The sequence below is a fragment of the Erigeron canadensis genome, chromosome 6 (assembly GCF_010389155.1).
Source record: "Erigeron canadensis isolate Cc75 chromosome 6, C_canadensis_v1, whole genome shotgun sequence".
In the NCBI taxonomy this organism is placed as follows: Eukaryota; Viridiplantae; Streptophyta; class Magnoliopsida; order Asterales; family Asteraceae; genus Erigeron; species Erigeron canadensis.
In genome coordinates this window covers 25,486,968-25,511,496 of record NC_057766.1, presented here as the reverse complement: position 1 = coordinate 25,511,496, position 24,529 = coordinate 25,486,968, and the positions used below count along the sequence as shown (strand labels likewise).

The 24,529-nt window shown below is 34.7% G+C and overlaps 2 protein-coding genes across 4 annotated transcripts; one reads left to right on the top strand and one right to left on the bottom strand.

Moving 5' to 3' along the window:
- Positions 1-516: 516 nt before the first annotated feature.
- Positions 517-5,351, bottom strand: LOC122604552 (histidine kinase CKI1-like). The gene is made up of 7 exons (XM_043777435.1): positions 5,313-5,351; positions 4,559-4,798; positions 3,748-4,446; positions 3,238-3,613; positions 2,411-2,985; positions 1,098-2,144; positions 517-726 (listed from the first exon to the last, which is right to left on the bottom strand). The coding sequence occupies exons 1-7, from the start codon at positions 5,349-5,351 to the stop codon at positions 517-519; spliced, it is 3,186 nt and encodes a 1,061-aa protein (XP_043633370.1).
- A 9,067-nt stretch (positions 5,352-14,418) lies between these two features.
- On the top strand, positions 14,419-23,539 carry LOC122603509 (UBP1-associated protein 2B-like). 3 transcript variants are annotated; one of them, XM_043776231.1, is made up of 2 exons: positions 14,419-15,806; positions 19,306-19,578. In XM_043776231.1, exons 1-2 carry the CDS (start codon positions 14,539-14,541, stop codon positions 19,568-19,570), a joined length of 1,533 nt encoding a protein of 510 aa, XP_043632166.1. In that variant the 5' UTR covers positions 14,419-14,538; the 3' UTR covers positions 19,571-19,578. The 3 variants fall into 3 exon arrangements, with proteins under 3 accessions (XP_043632166.1, XP_043632167.1, XP_043632165.1); XM_043776232.1 differs by lacking the exon at positions 19,306-19,578 and adding an exon at positions 16,377-16,494 and having other exon boundaries at positions 14,421-15,806; XM_043776230.1 differs by lacking the exon at positions 19,306-19,578 and adding an exon at positions 22,764-23,539 and having other exon boundaries at positions 14,424-15,806.
- The last annotated feature ends 990 nt before the right edge of the window (positions 23,540-24,529 follow it).

The window sequence follows — 24,529 nt, the reverse complement described above, 5'->3', positions numbered from 1 at the left end:
AAGCATGCAAAATTGTTAGCAATGGTTTGATAGAAAATTGTCGAAAAGATGTTAAGATGAAAACAGAAAATCTTTTGTAACTTAGGAACAGATTATAAACCTCAAAAATATAGATATGTTATGACGTCATAGATAGGACACCTCCATTTTTTAGGATGAATCTGCCTTACGTTCCCTTTTTATTGCTGAAACAAAATAGAAAAATATTGGGAAATTTTACTAGTACAAACTAGTAAGTAAGTAACTGCTCAGTGCCGCCTTCCGCGGGTTTTGCGCCCCAATACCTCGACGGTGTATGGGGGAGGTTAAGATGTAGGCAGACCTTACCTCTACCTAAGTAGAGAGGCTGCTTCCAGTTTCTACCTAAATGGTAGAAAAGGCCCTCCAACCTTTGCATGGGATGAGGATCGAACCCATGACCTCTGTCTCCAGAGGCAAGGGTGGTTACCACTGATCCAACCATGCTGCTTTTACTAGTACAAACTAACTAATATTAATCCAAGATTACCTTTTTCTTTATCTGCTGTGGAGATCTTTAACCACTTTCAGTATCTTGTGCTCATTCAGTGGTTTGCATATGTGAATATTGATCCCTGCTGCCAAAAATGTGTTTAGTTCTTCGCCTTCTGCATGAGCTGTTAGCCCAATGATGGGGATACAGACACCATAATCTTTCTCTATTAGTCGTATCTGCCTTGTTGCTTCACAGCCGTCCATCACTGGCATCTATAAGATCATAAGCTTCATCATTAATAATCTAAAAACTATAGAAGTTCTGGCAAAATGGTCATGTCGAGCAGATTGGGTAATGGGTTTGGTTTGAGATATATGACCTTAGAGTTGGATAAAAGGCAGGGTCGAGCAAATTAGGTAAGGGGTTAAAACAGTTTTTTTTGGGTTGAGACTTGTCACTTTTTAGTAAGTTAATACAAAATTTAATGTTGGGTTGACTTGCTAACACGTATTTAGTGCATTGACTCGATTATAAAAATAATATCGTTGCGATTGTGTCTTTGACCCACTTCCCGTTTAGCTATATACTTGTGTTTGACCCGTTCAAAGTAAAACAAAATCGAGATTAACCAATTAGAGGTTACCTGACAATCCATGAAAATATACTCATATGGTAGAATATGTGAAGCTCCAAGATCTCTTTGATCATTCAAACTCTTGGAGACCAAAGTCAATGCTTCTTCCCCATTTGTGCATGTGTCAATTACTAGACCATGCTTCAAAAGACTCTTCTTGGCTATCATCTGTTGCAATTTATCATCCTCAACCAGCAACACTTTTTTCCCTCTCAAAGGACTACTGCTACTTGGCGAAATTTTAGAGATTTCTTGTATTTCATCTTGCCTACTTGGCGTACGTTGATTCCCCTGAGGTGGTGTGCACGGAATCATACCTCCGAAATCTGGGAGAAGATCAATCAATGAGTATAGACGTGACCCATGAAGTGGCATAGGTATGATGATATCCGATGGTGGGAGATGCTTCTCGTCCAAACCATGGACTTTCATGCACCTGAATCCTAACCAAACAACTCTAAAACAAGCATTCTTAGAGTTTTTTCTGAATTCAGCCACCACCTTGCATAGCTCATGAAAATCAGCCCGAGTTGTGTCAATCACAAGCAATATGAAACCTGAAACAGTTGCCCGATTAGTCCTTCTGGCCGGTGACACATCAGTCCCATCTAAAACACTTAAAGGAACATTCTTTGGGCTCGATTCCCTAGATATGGAACGTATCAGATACCCAAAACTTAAGTTTAGACCGGGTCTTAAAGCGCATATGCTATTCTGTTCTTGTCTGAATCCCCTGAGAGTTTCTAAAAGTAGTTGTATGTTTTCTACTGCTAAAACTTTAATCCCTTGGGCTCGTAGAAACTTTTGTGCCATTCTTCGTCTTGCGTCGCTACTAATGAAGAGAACAACTGTAGAAGAACTGGAATCTTGACGTATGGGACTACAGAAAGGAGTGTTTGACCCTGCTGACAAGTTGCTAAGAGATGGTGTCTTTTCATCTTCACTGTTGCTAAATAGATCCGAACGAGAAACCTTAAACACAACATAAAATCTGAAACACGTCCCCTTTTCACGAACCTTGTCAACTATGCTTATCTCTCCTCCCATCAAGCGTACCTAAATACATATAAAGATGTAAACTGTTACTAGATCTGTATCAGCAAATTTTAATATACCACATTAGCACGAGAAAAATCAGTCAACATGGTTAAAGTTACTATTAGATATTCGTATCAGCTATGCGTACTACATTATCATTTTCACCAGGTAATCAGGTTAAATTACTCGTACCATGAATCATTACTTCACAAAGTTGGTAGCTTTTTAAAGTCAAAAACACAGTTTTAACCAAAATCTACAAAAGAATAAAAAAAATACGTTACCAGAGATTGGACAATCGCCAGTCCTAATCCGGTGCCTTCATCTTCAAGAGCCGTTTCTTTAACCTGAACATATTGTTCAAAAACTGAACCTTGTTTCTCTTTTGGAATACCCTTTCCAGTATCATTTATTTCAAATATAAATTCCATGCAATTATGATCACGACGAACTTCATCTATTCCTTCTAAGTTAGCACACTTTTCGCTAGTTTTGGAAAAGAATCTTGATAGATATGTTGTGGATTGATCATGTTTAGAATCAAATATTGGGCTTTGTAGTCGACGCTTCATGGCACGAACTCGAACCGAGACATAACCATCTGAGGTAAATTTGATAGCATTGCTTAATAAGTTAGATAATATCTGTCTAAGCCTGCGTTCGTCACCTATAACTTGAGAAAACTTGGTCAACGAACCATCATGGAGATCTAAAATCACATCCACTTCCTTATTCAAACCTACAGGATAGAACAAGTCGACTACACCCTCGACTACTTTTACTATATCGAATGGCTTTTCTTCTAGCTCCATCATTCCAGCTTCTATTTTACTTGTGTCAAGAATAGAGTTCAGCATACCTGAAAGAACAAACTTTTGATTTAAGATAACGTGTCTCCATAAAACCAGCATCTTAGTTAATTACATACCTTAAACAGTAATAAACGTATATTCTGTAGACTGCATACAAGTACGTAAAAGGCAATTTTTAAGAAAATAAATGTTCACTTTCGTTGCACGTTCATTTTCCTAATAAAAACTATTGAGATTCCAAAATTAAGCTGGTCGGAAAACAGAAATAAGACCAAACCACACTAGGTCTATACACTTACTGTGAAGATGATGAGAACATTCTTGCATAAGTCTAAAATTTTTGGCTAACTCTGATACTTGACGAACGTCGTTAATTGACATCTCTATCAATCCATCAAAGCCTGCTAGTGAAGCACGAATGTCATGGCTTGCTGAAACAAAAGCAAGATTCTGATTCTTGCTTTTTCTTTCTGCTTGTTGTGTTGCTTCCTTTTGTTTTATAAGAGAAGCTCTTAAGCACATTTCCGTGCTTGCTTTTCTCACCATAAACATAATGAAACTGAATATAGAGACAGTTGTCATGAGATACGTTACCAAAAGAAGAACAAACACGAATATGATATTATGATGCATCTTGTTGTGCATTCCATCATACGGTAATGCCAATACAAATACCTGAAAATTTATTTAATTAATGTCAAGTATATATATACAAGGACATATTCCTTAAATTGCAACTGGCAATTTCTACTTAAGGGTAAAATTAGACAATGAAAAAAAATATGTACTCCAAGGAGCATTAATCATACCGATGGTATTCCAGTGAGATTGAAAGGAGAAGAGTATAAGATATACTTTGTTCCTAAAATGTCTACAATATACGATTGTGCGACTTCATAATTGAGTTGTAACATTATATTATGATCATTACCAACTTGATATCCATTTTCTCTTAGTATCTTGAAAGATATTGCAGTGTTTCCTTCAAGAAAGATTCGAGTTTTGGGAACCCCGTTACTTAGTATCTTCCCATCTTTTGTAACCAAATACAAACCTCCACTAGAAGGTTTAATACCAGTAAACACATCCATTAATGATTTTAGCTCAAATCCAATCGAGATAACTCCATTTTCATGCACACGGGCTGTATTTAGGACAAGAAGATTATTGACATCATTCCATGACTTCCCTAATGAAGCATATCCATTTGTAGTGTTAATAGCTTGTTGTAACCAATTTTCGTTAACCATAACTTGTGGATGAAACATAACAGATTCTCCATATAACTTTCCTGTATCAAAATCTACCGGTTGAGTGTACCATAAAGAGTTGTTTCCGGTTCTATTGGCCTTTGAAAGTGAAGTACTATTGGAGTATATAGCAAAGATTTGTTGGTTGACTTGAGTCCATTGAGTGTATAATGCAAAAAACATGCCATCTTTTCCGATATATGATATTTGTGACACGTGTGGGATCGTTAAGAGAGCTTGAAAGAGTAAAGGAGCCACCTTTGAACACACACAAAAACAGTTTCATACGTTAGTAACCGTTTCTTGGATATCATTTGAACCAAGTAATCTAATAATGGAATTTCCAAAAAGAATTTGCAAAAATGCAAACCTTAGCTTTAATGATTCCGAATGTGATGTCTGTTTTATTACCAAGAGAATAGGCTGCAACTTTGGCTAAATTGGTTGCTGATGAACTCATTGGAAGCAATGCGCTAGTTGCATTTTGTACCACCGACCATATTTCTTGATGAGACTTATCGGTGATCAAGTTGATGTCCTTTTCGACTTGTTTGATATGTGATATGCAAAAGGGGATCAATAAGCCAGGAAGCACAAGCCATATCAGAGCCTGCAAATTCCTTTGACATAAGTGTCATGATAACTTTATAAATGAAAATTTTTGCAGATTATGCAAAAATGTACAAAAATGAATTCTGTCACATTTATAAGTGAATAAAACTAATTTAAAGCTTATAAATCTCAAGAAATACTTAAAGCTCCACACTCATAAGTCCAACTGTATATGAAGAATTTAGAACAAACAAAAATACACTTCCAAGTTCCAAGCGCATAAAACATCAGATTTGGAATTGTGAATACTAACAAACTTGATATCGATCCAGCAAATTTCACATATAGATTAACTCGTGGAGATTTAAGAAATTCGTTCACGTTTCCATATTTTTAAGGATAAACTATAGATTTAATCTGTCGTGACATATTTTGTGTGCATCTTTACGTAGGGAAGTTAAATATTGGTTACGTTCATGTTTTTTTGCAGCATTGGTATCGTTGAAATCGACATTGACACTAAGAAAGAAACATAAGATACATGTAAAACATTATGAAAGGAACATTATTACCAATAGAATGAAGAAATGGAATATGCTTAGTGTGACCATTTTGTTGATCTTCATGCAAACTTTGGCAAATACAATCCAGCCCTATGCCACAAAAAAATAAATTCCAAGATTTTTAAGAATATGAAAAACCAGCTGTAAATAGTTTCAGATTCTATATAATCAAACTTTGAACTATTGTGAAGTTGTTAAGCTCAAAGCAATTTCTTAACTTTTTTTTTTTGCTTGAATAATAAAATTGTGAAAATAAAATTACAAAGATTTGGTAATAAATCTTTGTAATTAGAAGCTAATCCTTGGAATTTAATATGCATTCGAATTCAAATATTTCAAGGCCATTATAGAAATACTTTAATCATAACATGGATTTATTTTTAAAAAATGTAATTTAATTAGTAGTATTTAGTAAGTAATAATATAATATTACTCTATTACGAGTAATTCATTAAACATTGCTTCTTCTTCACCAAACAGCCTGTAAATGTCATAACAAAAAATAAAAAAATAAAAATTTAAGGATGGGCTAATTCCCATGATGGTGTCGATTGTTTTTGGTAAATTTACTTGCTTAATAATTAGTTCGCAAAACCTCCTATCTACCTGTCGTCTTTGTATATTAGTTACTTTGGATGATCATTTTTTATATTTTTAACTTCTTTTGAATCGAACTTGATTACACCGATACAACGTTGTGTGTAAATAATTAAGTTCCAAATATGTACTTAATGCCATCTTATATATAGTATATAATATAATTTAAGTAAAGCTAGTGCATTAATAGAATTGTAATTACTTTACTCCCATAATGATTGCAATTAATCGCAATTACTTAATTCATTGGTAGGAAAAGCATAGAATAAAAAAAAAAAAAAAGTCTGAAACGATCTTATATTTTTTCAAATGGAAAATGCTAAGGGCTGTATTTAACGTGCATAAAACAACTTGTACTTTTCATATTAAAAGCTCACCTTCTAATTTTCATGATAAATGTACAAATAATTTATGCATCTTAAACACAACCCTAAGGTTTGTATTTAGCAAACCCCTTTTTAGATAAATTAAAATATCTTGAAAATATTGTCATACACGAAAACTAAAATCCCAAAGTTCCTGGAATTCTGGAGAAAGTTTAAATACAAGTTTACTATCATTAGATTTGCCAACATTGTATTACTTCATAGTTGGGTTAGCAATTTTTTTCTTAACGGTACATTTCAAAGGTCAATTATCACGGAAACACACGAGTGTACATTTTAATGGTGCGAGTAGTTAGTGGCGGAGTCACATGTAGATAAAGAATGATCATGAGTCGTGACTATTTCAGCGTGTCTATAAAAGCTCCAAATTTTCATTATAATTTTTATTTATTAATTTAGTTCAATATTAACTAACCCCTAACAAAACATACACTTAAGTCTCTTTCAAGTCAATGCCTTCTTCAGCCTTCACTTTTCTCTCGCTCTGAGCTAAACCACCTCTTAAACCTAATTCGCTACCAAGAGTAACATCTCTAGAAAAAACTCACAAAATATGTCATTTCATAAAATCAAGCTCAAAACATTATATGTAGAACTTCATATCCCAACTACTTGTTATTGGTTAGTTGTTTGGCTTAGGACCTATTTGTCTTTTTAACTATTGGGCGCTGAGTGAATTAAGTGACTGAATGTATAAAAATTATATATTTGAATTAATTCAGTACAATTATCTTTTGTTAATTAAGTAAAAAACAAACAGTATTGATTAACGAAATGAATTAAATATTTTTTTATTAAGTCATTAACCAAAGGATCTTAGCTTATTAGCTTTCAGACTTATTGACTTATTTTTATTTGGCTTGGCTTCAATAAAACTTCTTTATTTGTCGTTTAGTTTGTACTTTTGAGTTTATTTTTTTAAGTCGTTATAAGCTAAGTTATAAGTCATACAATATGACACGTATGAGCTCGAACCTATGAACAAAGTAAAAATAAGCTAAAGGCTAATATATATATATATATATATATATATATATATATATATATATATATATTAGAAAAGTGAGTGTGTGGTTGTCATGTAGGTATAGAACCACTCACATACTAATTTTTTAATATTTTAAATAAATAATGGGCCCCCATATATTTTATGGATTAAAAAAACAAGATGTGAGGGGTTCTATACCCAAGCTAGATACATAACAACCACATACTTCTAACCCTCTATATATATATATAAATTCCTTGATAAGCTAGAAAAACACCACTATGTTTGTTTTCTTAAAGGTTAAGGATAAGATGTTAGATGACATTATTGGATACTAGATGAATGTCCGCGTGTTACGGCAGCTAAGCAGTGATGGTGTTGGAGATTTATGATTGCGATGGTAATGGAATATGGTGATAATGGACTGCGATGATTGACGACGGTAGGTGGTTATGGTGAGATATGTGTGTATTCAGTGTGGGCAGGGGAGAAGAAAGGGGGAAATGGAGAGCGTATAATGTTTTGTTTGTGAACAGTGATATTTTGGGTTTAAAAAAATGTGTAAATTAATAACTCTCAGTTTGTATTATAAGGGGGTGTTTGAGCATGATAAGTTAAGCTCAATCACAAAAAGGGGTTAACCATGAAAATCATCAAGATCTCCTGAATATTAGAGTGCAAACCTACTAAGTTCTTAACGAACCTAAGGTGAATGATTATTTTCTCAAAGAGATATTTCGAATATTATGTGATTTTATGTTATGAATGATTGATTGATGATTAAATGTGTGTGTTAAATGAATGATAAAAATGTCTGATAACTAATGATTATGAGTATTTATAGGCCTCCATTTAGGCAACTTTGTACCTTGGGCCTTACCAAGTATGGGCCCTGGCCCAAATTCCAAAGAGAGTACGAGGTATAGAACATTCGATGATTATTAGATGTCAGTCATGATAATAAACGAAGTAACATTTAGACCTGTAACCCTTGCCTCTCTTCAAGTCTCAACACTTTTTTTTGTCTGGCCTTAAGCTTTCTTAGGCCCCACTCCAAGGTTTGAAAGTCTTACCTTCCTTACTTGTCTGGCCTTAAGCTTTCCTAGGTCCCACTCTAAGGTTTGGAAGTCTTACCTTCCTTACTTGTCTAGCCTTAAGCCTTCCTGGGCCCACTCCAACGTTTGGAAGCCTTACCTACCTTACTTGTTTAGCCTTAAGCCCTGCTGGGCCCACTTCCAGCCTTGACACATTTTGTCTTCTTTAAGTCTTTCCAAGGCCTTTCCACCTTAAGCTTTTCTAAGACTTCGTTGTCTTATATGAGCCTTTCCAAGACTTCTTTTCTTGTTTTACTCCTGCCTAGCCTCGCCTTAAGCCTCTCTTTTGCTAGGCAACTATATATATATATATATTTTATTAGTTCGAGTATGAGTGTAAATCAGACCACATTTCATCAAAGCTATAGATACTTTTAGACTATACGGGAGTATATTATTTCTCACTTTTAAATATCAATTCGCGTTAAAATGTAGCTTGTTGGGACTGTATAACTCATTTCCTAATCGCATATTCGCATTGCTTAATTACTCGCCAATACAAAGAGCGGCAACCCAATTTACTAATGAATCGGAATGAACACAACTTGATTACAAATTAAGCTTTTGTCCAATAATTACTTCAATAATTAGCTCCCCTTAACATTTCCAATCTCTTTCGTGTATGATATCCGCATTATGTTTACACTTCAAAGTTCAATCCCTCTATCTATGTCTATAAGCAAATTCTCCATATCTAAATTTTAAATTTCATCATTTACTTTCTTAAAATGTTTTTCTATATGTCTCTTTATGTATTCTATATTTACTTAAAATAATTATAATATTCTTTCTTTCTCCTTAAGTTTCAACCAATCATTTTTTTTCCCTCTACTTCACAAATCATATATTCCTTCAATTCATTCAAAATTTTTTATTTCAAAAACTGTACATCGATAAACTATAAAAATTATATGGGTGTTCTTAAAATTTCATGCTCTTTTATTAGAGATGACATTCGATATATACTTTCGACGAATTTTTAAATCCGATGGCGGAAACTATACGGTTAAGACATTTGGCTATCACACTTTATGACGTATCCCACTTTATGACCTATCATCTTCACCATCTTACCGCCGCAACGCGCGGGTACTTACTCTCGTCTTGTTAACATAAAATATGAACTATTTACTTGGCAGCATCGATCATTTGCACTTTTTTATGTATTAATCAACCATGAACTATTATGAAAAGTCGTTTCCCCTAGGTTAATATTAGACACTTAAAAACATAACCGAATATATAATCAACTATAAAAAGATCAGTACGTAAAAACCTTTAAAAGTCATTCAATGGAAGTTTGGTATATAGCATTACCGTCTTTTTGTAGTTCTGTTTATTGAAACATAATTAGGTTTTTAGATTCATAAAATGGGATATGATTAAACCATCCTTTTATATTCTTCAAATCACTTCATGAATTTTTGGCAACATTCTAATTAAAATATCTTATTTCCATACTAATTTTCCTTGCCCAAAAATACATGGTTTACATATTGTTCAAAACATGCCCTACCTACCTCACGGTTGGTTTTCTTTCTATATTGTATGAGATGAAATGATGAATGAATATAGTATTCTCGTATCTTAAAAAAAGTTAACGAAGATTGAAATTAGTTTTTAGGAGACGGTTGTTTTTATGTACAACTATGTGTTAAGTAGTTAGCCATAAGAGCTTAGTAGCATAATACGTACGTATGCATTTAGTTATGATTTATGAACTTGAGAAACTTTTATTAAATTAGATAATATTTACAAATTTAATGTTCCATGGGACGAGTATAGAACTCGAATGAGTATCATTGTTAGCACTACTGTATATCGAAAAAGAACACATAAAGTATAAAGTTTGCGAAAGTACAATTTGGGCTACCCAGCTTATGATTTATGAATAAATCGAACACATAAAGTAAGTTATAGTTTATTCGCAATGGGACAGCTAAGATTTTTATTTTGAGGTCGCCGAACAATTTTCATAATATTAACAAGTTTAAAATTAAACTACAAAATTAAATTACATTAGTTTAATGTTGCCAATTACCTTAAAACTAAAAAAATATACTGAGTATAAATAATGTATCACAAATATCGAGTTTATAAATATTGTGATGTTGTCATGATAATCCTTAGCCACCACATAACTCCTCCGTAGCTAGATATACAAACAAATCAGTTTGTAAGAATTATTTTTGTTGCTTGTTTATAAATTAAGTGTAGCTAGATTAATTCATAAAATCTAATAAATCGTTTCATTCCACAAAAAGTATGTTATTAATGCATTCATATGTCAATTGAGATAAGAGTAGACAACAACGAAAACTATATTTAATGTTGTAAAAAAGTAAAGTATGAGAGAAATATGATGTACAACCTTATACTTATCCAAATATAAAAATATTTGCTTTCGGATTAACTTATGATCTATAGTTTTGAACTTTAAAAAAAAAAAAATCTCCACGACAAAGAAAACCAAGATCTCTTGATCTCAGATCTAAAGAGAGAAAACTCTCTCTAAAGAGATAAGCTCAACAACTATTCAAGTATATTTATCTACTATCAATTAGAAGAATAATGTATATCTATATATATATTACATTATAATACATTTATCTTTTTCTTTTTTTCAACTAAGAAGTTGATAACATCAAATATCTATCTCATTCCATCACTAACTGAAATATATATCTATTTAATAAAACTATAATACTCGTAATGAAATTATTTACAATATGCATCACTTAATACTGAAAATAACTAAACTACCTTTTAACATGAATTACTTTTATATTAATAACCAATACCGTTATAGCCACCATCGCCGCCGCAATCTCCTCCGATATGCTACTGCTGCCATCACCACTGTCACCTGTCGTGTAACATCCATGAATTTTGACCCGTTGACTTTAAGTGTAATGTTATGAATTATAGTAGTTAATGATATCTTTAAATCCATCTTGTGGTTAAATGACTAATTGTATACTCAATGAGCCGGTTGACGGTGTGCTAGATGTTATGTCGTGGGTTTTGAACTAATTGGTTATGTTGACGGGTCAACCCATGGATCAAAGTCTTGACCAATGATCCACCTTAGTCAACCCAACCCCCACCCACCTTATCCTTTCTTTCCCTTATTCTTCTTATCTCTCTCTTCTTTACTCTCAAGAACACACTCTCCTTTCACTTTCTCTCTAATTTAATTCATAGTTCATGGAAATTCAAGCTTAGTTAATGCAAGAATAATAAATCTTATCACCATTTTAACTTCATATCAAAAACTTGGGTTCCAAAGTGCAAGAAATCACCTCATTTGAGTCAAAATTCGGGTTTGAGGATTTGTGAAGCTTTTGGTAAGTAAATTCTACTCTATGACCTTCACTTCATGTTAGTAAATGTATCTCTAGTTGTGCCAAAACATTTTCGGGTCACAAATCGGGCCAAAAGTCGAATTAGGGTTTGTCTAGGGTTAGTAATGGGTTAAAACGAATTTGAGCTTGAGTTTGTTGTTTTGAAGAAAGATTTTGAAGTGGGTTTGGGTTATTCATGTGTAAACATGCTTAATTATGCTTCATATTGAGTTTTGATGCATCACAAAACGATTTTGGGTGTCAAAAATGAGTTATGGGTTAGTTTTGGTGTGTTTAGGTCGAAATGGTGTTGCTGGTGCTGAATTGGGTGAGCTGCTGCGCAGCTAGTCAAGCTGCCCCGCAGCTTCATGAGTCTGTTTTTCAGCTGTGGCGCAGCGATAAGTTGCGGCGCAGTTGGGGGCTTCAATCACTTAACTTTTTCCTAGCTTTAGTTCTACCATCCTAGGATCGTCCCGATCTTTTCGGAATGTACTCTTATGACCTTATTGGTGCCCTACACATGACAAACGAGTCGTTTAAAGTTGGGTTTCCTCTTTGGAACCTAATTCAAGACATTAACATAAACTAAATAAACATATAACTTATGTTTGAGAATGAGGCGACCTTGGGGCGACTTCATTTTGGTTACAAACTATTACATGACCTCCCTATTGACCATGTTGGGTCCCGAAAGTCTTTCAAAGCCATAAACCAAAGCTAAAACCTAGTTAGAGAATCGTCTTTGGCGAATAATGCATGTCTTGTATACATTACTAGGTTGTGGACGCGTGGAGTACTGTAATCACTTATAATCTCATCTTAATTCGATATTAGCCTCTTTTGCCAATCAAGGTGAGTTTGTATCTCCCTACTCTATTGAGATTCGGGCTGAAAAGTGTACATTGTGTGTTTATTTGTTTGAATTAGTTGTTTGTGGATTGAATGATGATTGATGGATGAATTGAATTGTTTTGTGTATGTTGGTATTGAGAAAGGTTATATTTAGGTTAGATGTACATACATGGAAGTCGACTTCGCTTTCAAAAGGTTTGAGATGTGGAGGGTTAGCCGCTGGTACACCCTGTATACAAACATCGAGGATTCTTTGAAAGCAAGCCCTCTCAAGTGTATGTATGTATGTATAGTTTGATCATATTGTTGGTTATTGGATGTTGGATTGATGGATTGTTGGGCTTGCATTGTGTTGGTTGCTTTGAGATGATTTGGTTGTCTGTTGAGACAAATGTGTTTATCCAAGTATAGACGTATACACTAGTGTTGGTCATCCGGGTTTATAGACGTATATTCGCCGACGTTTTTGAGATGCCACATTGGTCATGGTGATGACTTGTGAGTATTGTTGCATAGATGGCATGATGGCCATACATATTATATGTATTTTGGTTTGGCATGCATATCATTCACATCATGGCATTGACATTGCATTGATTGTTCTTATGCGTTTGTTATATAGTGATGCATTGGTTGGATGACGTGTAAGACTACTTGTATGTGATGATTGTTCTTGTTTTTATGATATGTGGTTATGGTCGGTGGTTCATCTTGGGCCACCACTACGAACTCACCAACCTCGTGTTGACTTGTAGAACACTTTTCAGGTAATCAGGTGGTTCAAGGATGTGATGCATGATCTGGTGTAGCTTTTGGATTCGGGCATGGACTTTATGGATCAAGGATTTAGTCGCCCACTTTTGGATTAATGCTTAGGATCGATAGCCATCTCTAGAATTCTCTTTTGTAAACTTTGATGGTCATTTGCTCCTTGTGCATTGTTTGAATATTTGACTTGTTGTGGATTCACCGAATTCATTAATGTCATTTAGTTGCCTACGATAATCCCTCCTTGTGCTATATGATTTCCGTAATATTTCGAGCCCTAGCTCGGGGTGTTACATGTCGTGACCTACCCTTTTACTTCTCGACGAGTGTCAGCTCCTTTCCATGTACGTTGGTTGGCAAGGCGGAATACCGCTTTCAATTTCATAGAGCTTTATTTCTGCTACAAAATCACACCGCCACATCGCGCCAAATAAAAAATTTCACTTTGAATTTCGGACCTCAACATCTTGTTGCTCATGGTGTTTTACGATTAGTATTGGAAGGACATGCATTTATTAAACGTAACATACATATTAATAACACAATAAAGTCATGATGGTAAAACAAATACATACAATGATGGTCAAAAATTTTCATAATGCACAATGATATCATATTAAGAGGATATTATTGCATTTTTTTTATATATTATTTTTATTATAATCAAATTGAATTTTAGAATGATGCGTTGAAAACAAAATGAATTTACAATTGAGCTAACTAGTACTCACTAGGGATGACCATAAGATCGTACCGTCCCGATTCCGTTAGTACCAGTTCTGAAAATCGTCATATATTGGTATCAGACCCGGACCCGGTCGTACTTGAACTGGTACTAAAATTTTCTAGACGGCAATGAGATTTTTTTGGTATGTCCCGAAACTAATCTCACAAGCTTCCAAAGATGAATAACCTCCACCCTACTTAATATTTGATTTTAATGGCGCTGAATACCCTCCGATCCTATTTGAAATTCGGTATTTATTACCGATATCGGGGCTAAATTGGTACGGGAATTGGGATAAACTTTTTTTTTTATTGCCAAAGTACCTACTAAGAACTTTTGTTAGACTTGATTTATGGGTCGGGTCTGCGGTCTAACTTTTGTGCCACAGTGAAACCGACCCTTCCGTAATTCCATCCATCTCTATTCTCATTAACTTGCTAACCCTTCTCTTCCAATCCAAAAACCTGCAACAAACAACAATGGTGAAAGCAGCAAACAAAAAACTCAAAACCCCCAAAAAACCAACCAACCCCACCACCCCAAAAAAGAAACCCAGAAAAACCAAAAAGAAAAAGCCCATCTCAAAAAAACCTATAATCACATCTTCCGATTCAGATTCAGATTCACAACAAACAACACCTGACCGAATCCAAAAACTAATCGAACCATATTCAAAATCCCAGCTAATAGATTTCGTAATTTCAGCTGCACTTTCAAACCCATCATTCTACACTCGTATTCGAAACTACGCAGATACCGATGTTTCGAATCGAAAAATATTCGTCTACGGGTTAGGTTGGGATACAACTAGAGAAAATTTGGTTCAAGGGTTTAAACCATATGGTGAAATTGAGGATTGTAATGTAGTTATTGATAGGGTTACTGGGAAAGCTAAAGGCTTTGGCTTTGTACAGTTTAAGTCAAGAAAATCGGCTTTTAAAGCGTTGAAAAACCCGAAAAAGAGAATCGGGAATAGGATGGTTTCGTGTCAGTTAGCGTCTTTAGGGCCCGGAAAAGGGGATGGAAAAGGGGGTACAGGGAATAGGGATAATTGGGATAGGAAGATTTATGTGAGTAATGTGAGACAGGATACTGATCCGGCGAAATTGAGAGTGTTTTTCGAGAGGTTTGGAGAGATTGAGACGGGTCCGTTAGGGTTTGATACGAGTACGGGGAAATCTAGAGGGTTTGCGTTGTTTGTGTATAAGAATCAGGATGGGTTGAAAAAGGCGTTAGAGGAACCTAAGAAAGTGTTTGAAGGGCATCAGTTGCATTGTCAGAGAGCTTCTGGTGGTGGGAAGAATAAAGGGGATGGGGGTTCGGGATCAAGTTCGGGTTCGGGTTCAGGTTCAGGTTCGGGTGTTGGGCCAGTTTTGCAGCAGCCGGATCCGCAGATGATGGCTGCAGTTGCTGCAAGTCAGAATTTTGGGTTGTATCCTATGTATGGTGGGTTTATTGCAGCGAATGCAATTTATCCTCCAGGGGTTTTGGGCCAAATAGGTGGTGTTCCGGGTGGGTTAGGTGGTTACTATGCCGGTGCACCGGTGCCACATGGGTTGGGTATCGGTGTTGATAGTGCGTCATTGTTAGGGGCTACTCCCCCAATGATGCCGGGTTTGGGATTGCAAAATGCATATCCCATGAAAAAATCGGGCCCTAGCTCTGGCTCTGGTTCAGGTTCACCTTCTGGTTCGAGGTCTCAAGGTGCCGGTGGTGGCTCATACAGTCGTTATTCATCTCATAAGCGGTATGATCTAGTAAACTGTCTTTGGTTATGTTATTTATATAAAAGTATTTATCTATCTGTTGTGTTTAGTGAATGCTTTGTTGTAGTGTTATTTCATATTGCAGGATGCAATTCGTTTATAAAATGGATTAAAATGATCTATCGGGCCCCAACAAAAAAAGTTAACTTGCTTCTTATAGATTCCCATATTATCTAGTATATAACTAGTCTCTTAGATTCTGCAAGAAGCTTTTTGTGTCAAATTCGTTGTACTAGGAAATGAGGTAATAACTAATGAAGTTTTGGATCGATAGTCGGCCGAAGTTTTGGTTTGACTAGAAACTGTAAAGTATGTTAGAGCTGACATTCCGTTCATGTCAATGTATCTATAAGGCAGGCTAATTCGATCCATTTTTAAGTCACTGGCTCAAATTCACTTTTGTACTTTTAGCAAGATATGAACTTCCTATTTTGTTTTCTTATTTTCCCTCTTCCCTAATTTTGGGTCCTAGCTGCAGAAGATTCACTACTTCTATCTTTATAGCCCAAGGCTATTGTTCTTTCTTTACATGTTAAGTTCTCTATTTGCAGATGAAGTGCAGGTGACTTTGAGGTTAAATCCACTCAGAATTGGAGAATTTGTTTTAAAGGCTTTATTTTCTGTCAGTTGCTATACATTGGAAGTTGTGCATGTCAGAACATCTTTCATATTTCACTATTTCAGTAGTCTATCTTCAATCAAGTTCTTCTCGTTCTAATAATTTGCATACAAAAACTTTGAATATACTTTTACGATTTCTTATGTGCATTTGATGATATTTTATTAATTATTACCAATCTTATGTAAGTTTCTTCCTAATTTTTCAAAAATGTTTTTTTTTAATCTTCATTTCGTGTTCCAGTTGCCTTTGCTTTTGATTTGTAAGTGGATTTGATTTGTCATTATTCGTAGTTTTCGTTCTTCTCTTGATTTCAGTTTGCTTTATGCAAGATCATTTTGTATCTTTGAAATGCTATGGTCTGCGTTTTCGTTCTTAATTGGTTAGACAAATTTATCAATTGTTCTTAATTTTTTTTTGCTATTTTATGCTTTATCATCTTAGTTGTTTGGATAGTATTTTTTTACTGGCTTAGTGACTTTGAAGCACATGACTGGGAATTTCACTAGATATGATTATGCAAATCTTTCTCAATCAGAAAACACAAATGAAAGAGCAATTTTTTTCTAATTCTTGCGGACTCCTAATTTGTATAAAATGGTGCTTTTACACCTTGGTCTATATAATAGTTGTTCGCAAGGCTAGGGCGCAGCGCCTGAAACCCTAGGCCCAAGGCCCATAATGTGAAAGGTGGAATTATGGGGAAGGAAACCGGTTTTAAGGATATAGAAACCTTACAAAAGACAGGAAACCTGTTTTAAGAGATATAGAAACCAGTTTTAAGGATATAGAAAGCCATTTTGATAATGGATTGTGAAAACCGGTTTCCATTCTTTTTGGAAACCTGTTTTTATATTATTTGTGAAAACCGGTTTCCATAAGGGGTTTCTATTGTTTTTTCATAGGGTTTCTATTCTTTTCTTTAGGGCTACAGAAACCAGTTTCCTTACATTAGTAGTGTATGTTTTCGTTCTTTAGTAGTTGTTTTTATATTTTTCTAAATTCTACTACAGATGATTTCAACATAATTATGAATAATTTGGTTTCAAGTTTTTTGTTTTCAATTTATGAACAATTTATGTTTAACTTTTTTGATTGAATGCATTATGAGTTATTTAAATGGTATTTAGTAATTTGAATAGCATTTGGTTTGTTTTTTACTTAAGTGCGCTTTTTTTCTTCGGGCCCGCGCTAATTTTGAGCGTCTCGGCTAGGCCACATTTGAGGTCATTGCGCTTTGAATGCGTCTTCACTTTTGACAACTATGGCCCATATTTCATGTAGTTTTAGTTTCACAATGACTTGTTATCTTCATCCTTCTTTGTTTTGCTCAGGTATAAATTTGAACAAAACTAGTGGCTTGTCCATTGCAATTCATGTTAACTAGAGGCAGCGAAAATAATGGACAACTGGGGTGGTTGGATAATGGGTCAAAAAATGGTTTTTGACAAATCAAGTTATTTTTTGCATCATGTCGAATTATGCTTGTTCAGTCTAACCAGAAACCTGTGTCATCTTTTTTTATTGTAAGTTTAGTCGGTCACATATGATTACAAACTCTTTTATTACAATTTCAATTATAGTTATATGCAGAATTGCAGAAATTAGTTAACAAAACTTCATGCATCTACGATACATGCTGGCTGATTTTTGGCTTGTTCGATACATTTGGCTCGTTCCCCTTTTAACCAATTTTTTCCGGAACAACTCGACTTGGTCAACTCATAAGTCAATGAGATGAGATTGGTACTTCTAATGTTACTAATGAATGCTTTTCTGTAATAATTGTCTTGGTTTTATCCCCTTTTGGCATGTGACAATGTGAACAACGCTTCTAAGTTCTGACTCTTGGTTGCATTGTTGGCTGTTGTTACTGCAAAGTGGTAGTGTGTGTGTGCTTCCTTCTGGATTGCTTGAAATCTGTAGTTGGTTTATGGGTTTCAAATGATGTAGATTTTTATTTATTATATCTGATTTAGTTTCTGGGGGGCACCAATGAATGGGCTCCCTGCCACCTCATAATATTGGTCTGCCTTGACTCAAGCTAAACATAATACATGCTTGCATCCATAATGTACTGATTTTATCGTTTACTTGTTATATATTGGATGTCTTTATGTTAAGAGGAAATTGATTTATGGTTTAATTGTTTAAATTAAATAAATTGACCGGCAATAGACTTGATTTATTTTTCTCTTTGAGTCTTTATGGTGGGGAGTGACTCTGTTACCATTAGGCTTATACATCAGCCTAGACGTATACTTTAGTATAATTTTGTTTAAATTATTTGCTTTAGGTTGCTTTTTCTGGTGTAGGACTATGACATAAGTATTCAAATGATCCTTGACCGAAGTTAAATCTAGATTATGTACCAGAAACAATATACTACATACTGTCCATTTGTTTGTGTGTGTGTGTGTGCGCGCGCGCGCTTGATACACTATGTCATTTGACGTCTTCACTATGCCTCAAGATACTGCAGTGCTGTTTGGGTAGCTTTTGTGTCTTGGGTATGTTGGTGTTTTTTTGGTGTTCATCGTGGCATTGTAAATGACATGGATCAGAAGGTGTTACAGCAGAAAGAAAAGGAATAAATAAGAATCCAATGGTCAATGGGGTTAAGTGTCATTTTCTAATATTTGTTTATTATTAATAATTAATTAATAGTTCACCAACTTAGGGTTATGCCTAGGCTGAATAAGGGCTGCCAACCGTATTAGAAAGTAGGTCTGATATTATTGTCTTGTTCTTTGAACTTGTTTTGGAGTTTCTTTAACTCGAATCCAGCTTTGGAGTTCTGAAACTCGAATCCAACTATCTATCTTTCTATCATTTGATTACTGTTTTCTGCTTGAAATCAGCTTGTGTACATCGGTACCAGAACGCACGGGTGTAGTAAGTAAAGATAGCAGTGGGGTTGTTGGTGCAAAATTATCAGTTAGGGATGCAAAGACAGCAGATGCTGCGTTTTGGGATCCTATGCAGTTAAAACGCTTGACTGATGCTGAGATTGCTGATAAACGAGCTAAGGGTTTGTGTTTTCGTTGTGGTGGTAAGTATGGTCCTGCTCATCGTGGTGATCGTTGCCCTGAGAAGAATTTGAAGCACATTAGTAAGGAGGTCTGAGATTATTGACTTGTACTTTGAACTTGTTTGGAGTTTCTGGAACTCGGATCAGCTTTGGAGTGTCTGGAACTCGAATCCAGCTATCTATCTATCATTTGAACACTGTTTTCTGTTAATTACATGTGTAGTTGTGTTAATCACTGTTAACTGTTTTCTGCTTGAAACCAGCTGGTGTGCTTTTCATAAACATGTGAGTTTAGTGATTATTATGCTTATTGTGTATTTCAAGATTGAAATTCTTTTAAAGTTCTATAATGCATTTTATGACTGAAATTAGTTGCAAATAAGCATGGATTTTGTTACTAGATAATGTGTTATATTAATATCTGTTGAATGTTTTGGGTTAAAGATTCGATGTCCGTGTTGTGTAGCAAGATCTGGTCAGATGTAGACCAATGTTTATTTTTTATAACATGAGTTACGACTTTTGAAGTTGTCTGCTCGACATTGTTTATTTCTCGCACCTGAACGAATTGATCTTCGTTCACTTGTGAGTCCTCAAAAATGTTTGGTGATGGAGGTTATCTCTCATTCTTTTTTCTGAAAATAAGAATGGAAGAGCAATTCTAGCATCTTTCTTTTTTCTTGGTGATGACTTATAACTTGTACATGTTTACTGTCTTTTCCATCTCTGTCTATAAATCTCATGATTATTTACCTCCAAGGTGGCCTTTTAATTTTCATCATTCTTCACTCTGGTCAATTAAGTATGAAGCTGGTGCCTGGTAAACCTTCTTCGCTTCGATAGGCCGGTACGGCGCTCCGCGTGGTTATATTAAAAAATTATCGATCGATTTGATCAAATTTTAAAAAGTCTCCACTGAAATTCATGTTGACTGGATTGGGCAAGTTGGACAGGTTTGGTAATTGGTCAGAATGGGCGTGGGTTAAATCCAGCTGCATGTAGGCTAACCAGAAACAATTTGCATCATTTTTCCCTTCTTTTTGTGAATATTTGGTTGTTTAAATATGATCATAACAATATTAATCCCATTTCTTTTTGTTGCATTAAGCAAGATAGGAGATGGCATGCATCAAAAATGCATTTTGGGCAACTTTTGACCCACATGGACCTGACCATTTTCTTCTGTAACGTCTTTGAATCTGTAATAAGTCAAAATCATGGCGTCTAATGCTAACAATGAAGAGGTTCATTTGTGATAAACTGATATATGTCTTGGTTTCGTGACTTTCATCACTATTTGGGTCTTAGATTTTTAATGTCAATTTGGCTCAAGACTTTTGGTTGCTTTGTTGGCTATTATTCATCCAACATGCTCGTGCAATTGTCTTTCGTTTCGGACTGACTTAAATCTATTATTGGTTTGTAGGGCTTTAAATGATGTAAATTTCTGCGGTAGTTTGTTTTCGTATTCCTTTTCCTATCTAGGAATAGAAATTTTAGGATGACTCATACACCACATGATATTAAACAGGTTCAACTCGAGTTGAGCTTTAAGTCTGCATCCAAAAATTGGTAAAATTTATGGTTTTACTTGTTTCATGGAGTATATAATATCCTCATGTGTAGAGGGTATTGAATTATGGGTGCTCTGAATTTGTAGGTTGATATTTCGGACTTTCTTAATTGGTGAGCCAAATAAAAAAGTTTTATACTGATCTAGCTTTGATTCTTAACATATCTACGCAACAAAGCATACTACACCTGTAGCACTTTTGGTTGTCTTTTTTGAACAAGACATTTATCTGTTTTCTATGATTTTTTGTTTTCCAAATGTAGTTTTAAAATCTATCTTTTTGCAGGATCTTAAACATAGGATATCCAAACATACTACTTATTGTCCATTTTATTTGTGTGTGTGTGTGCGTGCGTTTGAATAGTCCACATGTTATTTTACGTCTTCTTTGTGCATTTGTATGCTGGAATGTGCTCTTGGAGTACATATAATGCCTTTAGCTACATTGAGCATGCTAGTATATCTGGTGTGCATTACAGCGTCGTACTAACATACAAGTTTAGCGAGTTTTAGTCTTGAAAGTGTTATGAAATACGAGTATTATGATTGGCCATCATGAAGATTGAAATAGTTTTGGTATTCTATGACTATGCAAAGATTATGGTATTGTATCACCCAGATTCTGTCTGTACATATAAAGCTTATTCTGTAACTAGCAATTGGGCTGTGTTGATATTTGGCGAAGTATACATATACCTGCATGTTTTCCAAGTTAATGATTTTCATGCTCGTGTTGTATTGTAAAGATATTAAGATCTCGTCAAATCCCCGTATGGAGGCTGGAGTTTCATTGATGTAGATGAATGTTTATTCTTTAGGAGATGACTGAGAATTCCAGGTTTCGAGTTTGGTGCCCTCTGCTTGAAAATTGTGTATTTTCTCACGCTTATTCCATATTTTGATAGTGATTGATCATATATTAAGACTTTGGTCGAACTTCTAGTGGATATCTAAGTTGGACTTTAAAGTCACAAACCTTTTTACAAGGTAACCAAAGATATTGCGATGTTGACAGACTTTCCGAAGATGTTTTTTCTCCAGGAAAAAAAATTGGTCTGGTTGAGTTGTTTTCGTTCTTTTGGTTAAACAACTTCAACTGGTAATGAAAATAAGATGTCTATAGAATCGGTTTAGAAACTGGTGCGATTCTTGATATTACTATTTACTGCAGATGGGAAAAACAGCAAACAAACAATATATGTTATGAAATGTACGTTAGTAAATGTAAAATAATACTCGTAGAAGCTAAAAATAAATATAAAAAAATAAAATAATAGAAGCTATAGCTGCAGAGGAAAAATAATCTTGGTGTACATAAGGTTATGAGATCTTGTAATTAAGAACTGGTAGTTAAAATTTCACTATTTGTTTATCTCGACTTGGAAGCTCATTGTGAATATCAAAGCACAGACAAATCGGCTATAATTGAGATGCGGATGTAGTGAATTAAACAAATATCATTAACGATCAAATATACATATGAATATTCATCCAAACACAAGACTTTTAATTTGAATATGTCAACAAATGAGGTATGTTTAGTTTAGTTTAGGAAGAATGCGACACTCAAAATAGTTACCTGTGGTCTATGCTCAAACATACTCCTTTTTTGTTGGGACTTTTCAATTTGATTCGTATTGTGTGCGTGCATTGCCTTTATTTGACACCTACCTGAAATGTCTAGTAACTTAGTGATATCCTTTTTTTTCTTACAGACTTACCACGTCGAACTCTCCGCGTAGCATTAAATCCCCCAACACTTTGGAATATACTATGGAATATCCCGACCCTAGACTTCAACCGACTAAAGAAGGTGACTCTTTAAAGGAATCCTACCACTTAGCTGAAGCGGTAGCACAAGGTTTTAAAGCAGCATTGCCAGATTTTGTCGCCCAACTAACAGAGGTTCACAAAGTCCGCCAAACTGAAGATGTGGTAAGGCCTGCCGCATCGACCAATAATGATAATGGAATTAAGGGGAAACAAAAGAATCGGTCCAAGAACCAAGGTGGCAAATCAGGTAAGAAGCGGAAACAAGTAAGAAACCTTGACAAAGCGAATCCAGAGCAGGAGGGATATATTGGACGACACCCAATATGCAACCGGTGTAGTTTCCATCATCTAGGAGATTGCCTAGTGTGCCATGGGTGCAAGTTGCCCGGTCATACCATCAAATACTGCAAGAAGACTAATGTGAAGGATGGTCGAAAAATAATGGCTTGTTATGAGTGTGGTAGTCAAGATCACCTTCGAAATTTGTGCCCGAGGCTGCGCAAAGCACCAATCTACAATGAGTCTGCCAATACTGCTAACTACCCTAATAATCCCTTGACTGACGTCATCATAAAGGTTGAACCGAATGACGTCGTCATTAAGGTTGAACCACAATGAGATAGACTTTAGACTTTCGATTTCATCTTTTGGATATAGTACCATGTATTAGGTTTGACACATGAATTTTGTTTTAGTTTGTAGGGGTAGTGTGTTCTACAAAAACTTGTATTTCTAATGTTAGGGCTGAAAAACTATATTTAGGGTCTAGTGAGTTTGTTAACTATTTAATCTACGAGTATTTTGTACGCAAGAAAAGAAATGTGCTTCATGTTATACCATAAGCTGTGTTTAGCACATAAATCACTTTTGGTACATGGAATAACAAATGTTTTAGCAAAGTAGTGTATAAATTGTTCGAATAAGTTCAGTTTAATCCTTCAAACATTTATGTTGTCTAATGAAGGATACATTATATATTTCTTATAGTTGATTGATAACTTTTGTTGCCAAATACTGTAAAAAGTTATTTTAGGACTAGTCTTAAATTAGAATTATTATAACTAAATCTTAACCATTTGATTTTAATAGCCCAAATTTAAAATTGGTCCTAAATTAACCCACCAAGCCAAATACATAAGGAGTATCTTGCCCAATATTTCAAGGGCAGATTAAATTTTGTTGTCAAGTAAATATAGAATATTTGGAGATCTAAAGGACATGATTGCCTATTTAACAAAATAATGTTTTGGACATAATGAGTTTTAAACCCATGGCAAGAAAATTCCATATACATTCCATTCAACACATCTTATGTTGTATAACTGTATAAGTGCCAAATTTAATTTAATATATGTAATATACTACAAAAATTTAGCCGCTATGCCAAATGAATACGGAGTACCTTAACCAATATCTAAATCTCACGTCCTCTTGTCTATGTTATATAACACTTCATATATAATATATGGACGGATTAAGTTTTCAATATACTTTTAATTGATATAACTTTCTATCAACTATTATATAATACAAATAAAGATATTTATGGTCAAAATTGCAAGCAGAAGACTTGACAAGTCAAAATTGAACATTTAATATGGGATGGAGAGAGTAATGTTATACAGATTCAAGTCATGTGAGAACAAACATTTTAAGGTATTATCATGATTTGACTTTTTAATAATTTAAATTAAATTCCTATATTATC